This window comes from Leuresthes tenuis, unplaced genomic scaffold, assembly GCF_036924035.1.
Source record: "Leuresthes tenuis unplaced genomic scaffold, fLeuTen1.0.hap1 SCAF_2, whole genome shotgun sequence".
NCBI lineage: Eukaryota > Metazoa > Chordata > Actinopteri > Atheriniformes > Atherinopsidae > Leuresthes > Leuresthes tenuis.
In genome coordinates, this window is record NW_027325356.1 from 6,730,733 (window position 1) to 6,742,663 (window position 11,931).

General features: G+C 39.0%; 1 protein-coding gene across 1 annotated transcript; it reads right to left on the bottom strand.

The window, feature by feature from the left end:
* Positions 1 to 5,371: 5,371 nt before the first annotated feature.
* Positions 5,372 to 10,929, bottom strand: chst1 (carbohydrate (keratan sulfate Gal-6) sulfotransferase 1). The gene is made up of 2 exons (XM_072379992.1): positions 10,640 to 10,929; positions 5,372 to 9,121 (listed from the first exon to the last, which is right to left on the bottom strand). Exon 2 carries the CDS (start codon positions 9,073 to 9,075, stop codon positions 7,789 to 7,791), a length of 1,287 nt encoding a protein of 428 aa, XP_072236093.1. The 5' UTR covers positions 9,076 to 9,121; positions 10,640 to 10,929; the 3' UTR covers positions 5,372 to 7,788.
* Positions 10,930 to 11,931: the final 1,002 nt, after the last annotated feature.

Sequence of the window (11,931 nt, forward strand, 5' to 3'; positions counted from 1 at the left end):
CAATATAGGGTGCAGCATTTCATAGTATTTAATTTCTCTTTGGGATTAAGAAAGTATTTATTTTTTTATTCTCTCTTTTCATGTGTCGTTCCACAATGGTGGGATGACCTACCGAGTGATACAAGAACAGGGGCGTCTTTGTCTATCTTAAAGAAACTCTTGAAGACCCAGCTCTTCAGAGAGCATCTCCTACCCTTGCCCTTACCCTGTACTTCCCCACCCCCCTTCTGCACTTCTATTTCTGTACTTCCCTCTATACCTGCACTCTATCTCTACACTGTCATCCCTGTCATCCCTGACTAGCTGTTCTCCTTCTATGTAGCTTATTGTTAGCTTTCACGCTAGCTGTTACATCCTCTTATGTAAGTCGCTTTGTATAAAAGCATCTGCCAAATGCATAAACATAAACATTTTCATTTCATGTGACTAAAGAAATGGGAAAATTCTGCATATTTGCGACAGGGTGCTAGTAAAGATACACTGGTTCATCCCTTGAGTTAGGTGCCTTTTTATGATTGTTTCAGCGGGGTGTCATTATTTTTTAATCACACCATCATGATGTAGACTGACATAAGGTAGTCAGGATGCAGCAATATTAGAATGAACCCCATCAGGCTTAAAGGAGTCCTTACAGTTCCAAAATAGGTTAAAATCTTTATACAATGGGTGGGGCATGTCTTCAGGCCAAGGAGTGTGCTGTAGAGCTTCAATTCCTTTACTCAGGGTTTAAAGGGGGCCTCAGATGAATACATGTTGTGCCTGACAGTTGCTCAGTTTCTCCAACAGCATATCTCGTATTCCTTCACAGTATGCCAAGAGACCCAGAGTGGATAATAATTTGTGTATGAGGTGAATGTACAGAGAGCATAACTGGCAGCAGCTCCATTAGCTTCCTGACAGTATTTGCAATTTTATATGTTATGTTACAGACCCTCTAATCAGAAGAGTGTGACGCTTGGTAGGTGTAGAGTTTGACATTTCTTCTGGCACTCAGTCCAGCAGTAAGTCTTTTTGGAGTTTATTTAGCCTTTGTGCTTGTGCTGTGATAAGCATCCTTGGTTTCAACATTGAAGGTGTTATCACACTTTTTGCTTGCTCTTTGGATCATGCCTGTTTTACAATGAGATTCTTGGAGGTAGAGTGACCTTTGGTGCTCTCTTGTTTTATCTCCTGCTAGATGTACATCTGCAGCTGACGATCACATCCTAGATTAAGTTGATACTTTAAATCTGGCCCTGATGCTGAGCCAAGAAACATCATATTGGAAAGCTTGTCTGGAAGCTTTTGCTGCCAATCCGGCGTCTGGATTCTCCAGGTTTATCAGTTTGGTTATCAGACAATTCTGAGAAGATGTGAGATATTGGATCATGTCAATATTTTTTGAGGTGAAACCATATGAAAATAGCTGGTGTTGCTGTTAACAACTCCTGAAATTTAATCTCAAATACATGCTGCTTTTTGTCTGAAGTTTACATTCTTTATAAAGTGTTGCGTTTTAGGAGCTTTTCACATAATCATGTAAACTACTAATGTTAAAATTAAGAACGTCAAATGAATGTACTGGAATCGAAGGTACAATGTTTCCCCTTGAGGGGAAGTATAAGCTTATTTGGATATACAATAGTAAAGTATAAAAAAGTGCAAGTGACTAAAAATTGTTCTCAAATAAAATACCTTATTTATACACATATTAGCATCTGGTATTGCAGTGCTCCATGTCATAGAAATTAAAATCACACAGAACTATTTTGAGAAACTTCCAGTTGTAAAAATGTTGCCAATAGACAAGTTATATGAACTTTCATCATTATTTTACATGGCATTGAAGCTCACAACAATTGGATTTTTTATGCCGTATCAAGTGTTGTCATTTGGAGCAGGCTCAAAGCATAGGGAGTTGCTGATATCTTGAATAAAATATCAGTGTAAATAATACAAAGCCTTATTCAGTGTGGATATTGAACGCACATAAAATACACACAGCAGACTGTACTTGTGCCAGCCTTTTCTCCAGAGCTGACAGGGTAGAAAAGAACACATGTTGCAAGTTAGAGCTCCAGACATGTCTAGGGATGTTCTCTTTTTGAGAGAATTTGACAAACATGTCTGACAAAAGATGCAAAGACAAGGGTAAAATCTATATGGCGGGTGGCAATTTTGTCAATGAAGCCATTCAGCGATTTCCATTCTCAGCAAAGATTCTCAGCAAAGATTTCTTGCTATTTTCTCATATGTAAAAGAGAACCAAAAGAATACCTAGCATGTTCCACTATAGATCATACAAGTGAATTATGTAGCTAAGATTTTCCATGAAATCATTTTTCATACCCACGTCGCTGCCTTCAAACACCACACCATCATTTCACCGTTAACACCTTGATTTATAACCTCAGTGTCTGCAAAAACAAATGCACGTTTGAAATCATGAGTTTGATCAGGATTTATGTCCTAGATCAGACATCTACACATAGCCCAGGTTTCATCCCTGCATGTTGTGCTGGCGAAATTGCACAAGATTCACACAGTACATATTTGCAAGTCTTGAATCTGTGAATCAAATGTCACCCTCTGTCAAAATTGAGATATTTCCAGGCTTCCTCTATTCCCACAGGTCCCAGAGCTTCATTTTTAGCTCACAAATGTTCCTACTTGTTTGCTTATGTGCATGTGTGCTAATCTCATTTCAGCCTTTTCAGGCCAGCCAAAGAGAGAATTTGAGCAAGGGCAGCAAAGCAAGAGAGCCACAGCTGACCACAGTGACGTAAGGCGTACTGACCAGTCTCACTGAGGCTGCGTGCACATCATGCTCTCACACACACACCCTCTCACTCACCTATAACCACATTCCCATGGGGAAATTAACCATCAATGGCTCCTCAGTGTGAATGTGTGTGTGTGAGGAGCAGAGAGAGGGAGCAACCTATGCTTGCCAGTCGCAGCTGCAGCTCCTTACATTTAAGAGACAGGCTATCATTTCTAGTTTTTCCCCCTCTTATTTGAAAATAAGTCCAGACATTACAGAAGATTCAATGCTTTCTTTTTATTAAACCTTTAGTTTGAAAAAATAAGTTAGCATTAAAAGTAATTTATTTAGCGATGACATTACAAGTAATCATATCTCATAGCAACTGCAGGCTTTGAAATATTTCAGGAGCATGCTTCGTGCAACACTGAATGTATCCAGAAACAATACAGTGACATATTCCAAATGATTTTGTGTGTTAAAATGTTTTTTTTAAATCCAACTATAAAATGCTATTACCCAGAGGGACAATGGTTTCAGTCTCCATATTACAAAGAACATTTAATTTCTTTTATATTTCACGCTAAAACCTTTTTGGTCATTAAATTGAACATGGTGTTCTGGATTTCTAACTACATAATGACCTGGTTGGTACGTCTGTGTTGCACTGACCTGCTGACAGCCTCAATTAAGCTGCTTGTATTACTTCTAGCAAAGAACAGCTTGCCAACCCCCCCCCAACCTGCTATGTGGACAACCTGTGCAGGAAACTTGAACAAAAAGGTCTCATGATTTTCACATGAATAGATGAATAGATTGCACTGCTTAACTCTGTGCCAAAAAAAGAATATAAAATGAAAAAGAGCAGTCACCTGATCAACAGCAGATAGAATGTCTGGGCTGCTCAATGCAGAGTCGAACACCATTGCAAATCATTCACAAAGATGATGTGTGGTAATGGGCCAGAGATGATGCATGCTTGTCAGAGTACGGAAACACATCCACTCTCCACCTCGGCAACAGTGACACGTATAAGCGCTACAATTCACTTGATTTGTTCAGTTCAACGGGCTTTTCACTTCATAGCAAGACAATATCCTGCAACATGGCAGATCAGAAAGAGTTGCACACGCTCATTGATTCAAATGCACAAAGATAAACAATGTATGGGCAGTGGATTTTCATCAAAGACCTCTATAAGTTAACATTATCCCTTAATTCCTGCACATTAGCTATGAATATTCTTTCAGCAGTCTTTGCTTAATTGTTAGCAGCAAGCACGATGTGTTCTGTCAGCACAGGTAAGTAAACAGTGATCACAAAGACGCAAATATCTCTGTCATACAGACACACAGGGTAAGATTATTAAGGTCACATTAGGAGAAGAGAAGAATAAAAAGAGGGAGGGTGACATGGAGAGAAAGGGATTTTCTATAATTTCTTCCAGTGGATTGTGAACCATATGTTCAGCCCTGGGACAAAATAAACAACACGAGGGCTCAGCAAGAGCCCAGAGAGACGGCGACACATGGGAAGCAGGCTGCAGACTGTGTGCGGGGGTCAGGCTTGTGCAGGAAGTGCAGCATTACTGTCACCATCCAGAGTTAGAAATGAGCTGAAATGTGGAGTTTTCTCAGAGCTTCATTTCAGATATTTACACATAGCTGCATATTACTCAACTGCAAGGCTATTGACAAACTGTCTGATGATGTTAATTCCCTTTATTTTACATTAAGTACAGTAAATGGCAAATAAAATGCAGCAAAATTACATTCCAGCTTTGCTTCCTCAATGCTGTTAAAAAGAAACATTTACTGAAACTATGGCCAGGTTCACGTCCGTCACACAATAGTTCAGAAGCATTCTATGCTCCTGTTCTGTTTTGTTTTTATCAATGCTGCTGTTTTCTTCAGAAGGGGATATCACTTACTTTCTAGAAAACAAAATAAGATTAAAATATTGATTTTGCATGTCTTTGTATAGCAGCAATAGTAAGGAGTACTTGGGTGATGAAACTAAAAATTACGCTGGAACAAAGGTCCCCTGTAAAATTAATCACCCTAAAAAGAAACCTGTTTTTTTGCAGAATAAACACATATCTAACATATTAAATAGTGCGCTTTAGAAATGCTGGCAGGTGGATATTGTGACTGTCAGAAAAAATTAGGCTAGATGTTTCCCCATTTATCGTCTTTGTGCTGAGCAATGATAAGCAGTTGAGAATCGTGAGAAACATGACAGCTGTCTTTATCTTCTTACTCTCTGACGGAAAGAGTATTTCCCACAATTTCAATATATTGCCCCGCTTTGCAGCTTTTCCAGATTTGAGCATTCAATAAAAACTATGCTAAACACATTCTGAAAATTCCGAGGTAAAGTGAAAAACAGAGAGTGAGCACTGAAGCACAGGAACAATCCCCTGAGATCTCTGAAAGAAAGAAAGAAAGAAAGAAAGAAAGAAAGAAAGAAAGAAAGAAAGAATGAAAGAAAGAATGAATGAAAGAAAAAGAAAGAAAGAAAGAAAGAAAGAAAGAAAGAAAGAAAGAAAGAAAGAAAGAAAGAAAGAAAGAAAGAAAGAAAGAAAGAAAGAAAGAAAGAAAGAAAGAAAGAAAGAAAGAAAGAAAGAAAGAAAGAAAGAAAGAAAGAAAGAAAGAGAAAGAAAGAAAAAGCAATGGATGATGGAGAAAGCACAGGCTGAAAAAAAAGAGGGAGAGTTTGCCTCCAGCCTCAGCACAGAGGAGGATCAAAGGTTTGTGCTCTGCATCTCAATGCACATCCGGTCACCAATACTGATGAGCCTGGGTGTGTGATAGTCTATTCACAGGGTTTACATCTTATGGGGAAACAAGTAGTCATTGTGTGTAAATAAATGGGCATCTTGACTGAAAAGGTCTGCATAATGAAAAAAATAAAAAAATTGGTTATTCAATGTTAAATTTACAAAATAACAAGGAAAAAATTTAATATTTTGACAATGATGAGGACTATGATTCTTATTCAAAGTATACCCTTTCCATTTTTTAACCATCATTATAATCTTGCTGAATTTTGTTTAAAATATTATGGGAGTCAGAAATTCTATTATTTTTTTATTTTGTAAGTATAGTATCAAGGAATGAAGCAATTTAACACCAATTATCAAGTCTGTTCTTACTTTCTACAATCACCTGCCTTTGTTTTTGTGTATGGCCCATATGTGCAAAGATTTGGATTTAAATACAATATTTTCATCATAATGAATACAGTGTTCACGCTGCGTTTTACAGGTGCAGCTGCATTTTGTGCACACGCCCTTATCGTCTTCGGAGTGACACATTAAAAATGAAAGTTGTACAACATGAAATGATCACTCCATTTTGCACACCAACTGGGGAAGCTGTTTGGCAAACTAATCACTGCTTAAACAACTAAACACGATTTCAAATTCAAACCAACTGTGGGAACAAAACAAAGCTGTTTGTGTTAGTTGTTAGTTAATATGTATTTATTTTTGCTGTAGTAATGGTCAAAGACTCCATCAATATTAAAAATAACCTTACATTAATGAACTAAATGATCCTTCCAACTGATTTTTATCTAATTATGTGCTTTCGTTTGGTAATGTTGTGTGAAATGTACTAGAAAAACAAATGTATTTTTCGCCTGTGAAGTAGATAAAAAGAAGTCATATTTTGTCCAAAGCTTTGGCAACTGTCCAGTGTGTTTAGTATTATCTCAAGGAGCTGGGGGAAAGACTGACAGATTCATTTTTGCAACTATGCTGCACTGTATTTCAGCCTTGAGCTTCTACCCTTAACACTGCTTGGCTGAAACAGTACATCAGCCACACTAATGATCAAAGGATTTGTCCTAGATTATGGACAGCCATTAGTGTAATACTCTTTGTTTGCGATCTAATGTAGATATAAAGTACTTTGGAAATGTGGCTGTGTTGTACAGTGTAAGACATCTATAGATCAGCCTGGAATCTGCAGTGTAACCTGCCCAACAGAGACATATCTTCCTCGGTTATGAATCTTTTATCTGTGAGACAAACATAGATACAACATGGACTGTCAAAATAGCTGTGCTTTTTGGTTGAGAGAAAATGCATAGGATCTTTTTGCTCTGATGTGTATTCTATTTGTATCCACTCCCTTTTGATCAGATAACATAAAACATGAAACCCTTTTACTTTTTAGTTAATGGCTCTATTATAAAAATGAACAACAGTGTCATAAATAATGTTATGACAGGCAGAAAATGCTGTATAATTAATGTCACAGAAAAAAAATCACATTTAAATTAACAAATTTAAACAGAAACTTATAAATAAATAAAACAATGGCTAATGATTAGAGTGCTTCAGTCTACGTTAATCTTTTTTATTGTTGGAATTATCTTCAAAAATATGTATTCTGTAATAAAGATTTCAGCATTACCTCTCATTAGTATGTGTTTGTCTATCACAGATGGTTGTAAATCCTCTGATGAAACACTGGTGACCTCCAATGGGACTCTGTCCCTTTCACTTGAGAGCCTATTAATTGTCTGCAATTATCCTTTGCAAGCATGGCATCTGTCAGAAGTATCTCTCCTCTTCCCACATGGATAAAAATGCCATATTGGTAAAGGCTGACTGTCATTCACTATTTATTGCACAATAGAGCTTGTACAGTCAAAATCTGCCATCACAGGTATAAAGAAGCCTATCTGCTTGATGGAGCTCCTCTGACTCCCTTGCTTTTGATGGGCAAATATTTTACTTTTGCTGATACAACATTTTGCATACAGAAAATTAATGAAGGCAGTGCCCTAAACTGATGCTATTTAAGAAAAAAGAATGTAACATTTATAAACTAGCTTGCTTGATTACTTGATTATTGATGTTTAACATGTGCTGTTCTGTATCACTGGGGACTCATCCATAATTTCCTTGGTGCATTCAACATCTTGAAAGTTTAGTGCAAATTATTTCAGAAAAAAAATCACAGAAATGAAACTAAGGAACTTATAAGGCAACAATTATAAATATATCAAAAATAGTCATTAGAGAACTATGTTTGTTACAAAAAAGGTACAAAGGTTTTTTCCTGTACCAGTGAGAAAGACATATTTTTCAGTTCCTCGACTGATTTCACAGCCTTGTATCCCAGCTGATTAAGTACTTTTTGACACACTGTTTGTGTGGATTCTACAATGTCATAAGACAGTTTTAAACGCCAACTCTCTGCATTAGCTGCTGAGTCCCTCACTGTTCCAAACTTGTGTTTTGCTGAGGGCTCATTGCTGCCTCGAGTGTTTGCACGTATCCAGTGTTTGACATTTTTATCCATAGGCAGTCCCAGAAAGTCGTAGATTTCTTGTGTCTTAAGAAGTGGATTTCTGGCCAAATCCTCATATCGAACCAACATGTATTTCCCTTTTAGCCAATGGGGATGGCTGAGACCAGTTGAAACAGAACCGAAAAAGTCCTCACAGATAACTGTAAGCTGATTCATGTCTATATTATAGGGCCGTCTCCCTGTGGCCCTCCAAATACGCCACAGACGATATGGGTCCCTGAATGTCTCAATCCGTGATGATAGGATACCACGTGGGTCTCTGACCAGTTGAATAACTTTAATATTTAGCCGTGGATCTTCAACGAGTGCACGTAGATCTCCAATCTCTGGCACCCGGACAACTTTGATCGCCACATGACGCTTCTCACGGCATGCTTCTGTTGCTAGGGTCATGTTTAAAGTTGCACATTTCTTTACACAGTCTCCTTCCTCCACATTAGCATCACCAGGACCAAAGGCATCACATACAGGCTGCTGGCACAATGCTCGGCTGGCACCACGACGGAACAGTTTGTCCGTGGTGTGGTTCGTGGGTGTCGGTTTGATATAGTTCTCTAGGAAATAGAGGTCACAACCATAAAGGCTACGCAGAAGGTCTCGACTGGCACCTAATGTTACACGCCGGTCTGCAGGGTTGCGGGTGTGTGACTGACGTGGAACCAGTGTGGCATAAACATGATAAAGAGGCTCAAATAGGTAGAATATCTCCTGGTGCTGGTTCAGTAGCTGGCCAACAAAGGAGGAACCACTACGTGTGGTTGCCAAGACCAATATGTGCAGTTTATGGGTAGCATTGATGGAAAAGTACGGGTAGTCATCACAACCTCCCCCACCTGTCGTTCCCCGCTCAAAGGGAGGATCCGTATCCTGAGCCCCCAGACCACAGTTCTGGGGGCTAGGAAGTGGGCATAGCTGGAAAGGCTTGGAGGTAAGTGTCCGGATGGCGGTGTACTGGATGGCAATGGAGGCCAAGGCCAGCAGAATCACTGACTTCCAGGAACACTGCATGGCTGAACCACTTCATCTAGACACAGCTGTCTATGCCAGGTCCTCCCTGTGAACAAAGAAGATTTTGTCTTTATTCAGAGAATTTATAATTAGTTTAAACACACGTACTGCCCAAACAATGTATATCTATATTGGATATATAAGTGGCACAGTACTAAAGGCTGAAAACAATCAGAACATTACGATTTAACCTTATTTGAATATATCAAATGAGAGTGAAGCAACTTGTATTTTAGAGTTTAGGATGAGTCATCAATGGTTGGGTGTCGCTTATATTCTGTTTGTGATTCCTTTGATTTTCTTACTTATGCTGAAGCAAGGTTAAATGCCAACTACACACTGAGCACGAAAATAACATAAGTGGTCCTTAAAAAAAATGCTGCAGCCATGAGACAGAATCATGTGTCTTAATCATTCAACTTATCTCCCATTTCTCCTGTCAGTGCTGCAGTGTAATTTCTGGAAATTAAAATTGATAAAGACATTCTGAGATCCTGTTTTGGTTTCTTTCCAATCACCTGGCACTGCCTGCCAAAACAAGTAGAGCAGTACTGGAGCCAAGATCACCCTGAAGTACATACAGTATGCAGATACAGTAAGAAACATTTTGTTTTAAAACAAGTCTGAGTGAACCACTTTGTACAATTCTGGTTCTACAGCATGTTTGTCCTTTGTTGGTTCGACAAAAAGTTACCTTACCATATAATAATAATGAGGCAGTAAGCACACCTCTTAGAATACATCCATCCTTGTTTTCTGTCTATTCTATAGTGTTTGCATTAAATTTGAGAACCTTAATTGACTTGACTGGAGAGTCAAAGCATTGTGCTGTATGCCACTGAGTGGAAAAAAATCCAAGGAAGTTAAACACTGTATTTTTAAGCTTCACTGCCAATGTCAAATCAAGGGGAAGTATAGCTGTAAGTGAAAAATTTTTATCATAACAGAACAAATTGTTTCATTACGGAATTTTAACAATGCCTATAATCATAAACTGGGGCCTTGTTACAAGCAACTTTAATTAAATAAATCACCACTTCAGAAGCCAGTGATGAAATAACCAAAGATAGAAAGCTATGCATCAGTCAATCTTTGCATACTGTGAAGAAAGGCTACTTTAAAATAACATCCCAACTTTAGAAAAAAATCCCAAAACTAATTAAATTAATGTTTTATATGTCCAGACTAAACATTCTGCTTTTGTACGATGGTTTGTTTAACACTCGCTCTGCATAAAATACGACTTATATGGTTACCAACCACAGGCAGAGACCATCCATGCTTTATTCTAAATTACATTTTAAATAAAAGGGTTCACTTCACTGTAGCGGGAACAGGTTAGGCTGTCAAAGCTTTTCCGCTATGCAGTGATTCTTACCAATGCAGCGATAAGACAAAATAGCACAAACGAACGCATCCCACCCTGCCGCAAGTACCGAAAACAAGATCACCATATAAACTAAAGCACACGTTAATCCACTAATTAAAAAAACCCAAAACAAACAAACAAAAAAAAAAAAACAACAAAAAAAAACACAGATATGACAATTGTTGTATGTATTACCTTATTGGTAGTAGTTGTCTTCTCATGATGCGCTGTACAGTACGTCCATGAATCACGGTTTCCTGTGAGACGGTTTCCTCCGCGCGTTGCTTCCCAGCTAGGAGAGGATAAACGCGCCTGGCGGAACCCTGTTTTCCATCTAACGCCGGCTCGAGGCGTTCAACTCCAACGGCTGGCCTCAGACATGCAGAGGAAAAAGAGAAAAAGTGATCGAGTAACGTTGGAGCGGTTGTGTTACTGTACCAGCCAGGCGCTGAGACTGACCGGAGGAAATCGGCAGCCAGGCTTCTCCTCAGTGATGCGCATAGGCTGAGCGTGTGAGGTAGGCAATACAAGGACCGACTGTCTGGACCACCCCCGACCCTCCCCCTTTCCACCTGCCTCTCTCCTTCTCCCTCTCTCTTTTTCTCTCACAAACACAATCACACACCAACACACTCCTCACCCCCATCAGTACACACGCAAATCAGCTTCTGTCACTCAGCTAGTGTGGCAGTGTGTTCGCTGCGGTTCCACTCCTTTTAATCTGATTGTGGACATGTTTTATTTGCGTTGCAACTTCTTTAGCTCCGTACATAGAACTGCTGCAGCACCCCATTCAGGTTCACTTAGCTTATGTACCGTGCTGTAGCCTACTTTTCCTCGTCTGATGTGAAAAGCATGCATGCAAACTGGAAGGAACGTTATAGGGTGTAATGGTTTTTCTTCAGACTTAATGGTGAACTAGTGCATCAGTATTACCACATTGGGCTCTGTTGTTCTCTAAAGCCCTGTCTCCAGGGTAGTGCAACCAACTTAGTAAAGTAAAGGCTGTCTGAAGGCGACAGCAATGAGAAACAATGAGGATGCACATTCAGACTGTTTGTATTGTAATTGTAGTAACATCTTACAAATCCATCTAAGACACAGGGCAACAAGGCCTAGACCTTCAAGCAGTCACTTGATTTTGACTGAACAGAAAATATTTAGGTAAAATAATACCCCATGTTAGGCAACTTATCTAATTTCAGTGCTGTTTTTCTCACTCTTCAGTACTTTTGAAAAAAATAATACAAACGTATTCTAAGTGCAGTACAAAAGTGGTCCACTGTAGAGGATATGATGCAAAGAGTATCTGAGGATGTCCTGAACTTCTGATACTCGGGCTTTCTTCTCATAAATCAGATTCCAAAAGATCAGTATCTGTACAGTTTGGAGGCTGGTTGAACATCTTTGTCTTGTTCTTTAAACCCTTCCCGCAGTTTTTGTCGGGGCCACTGCGTTCCTGCTGGGTGGACGGGAACTGTTGGGGG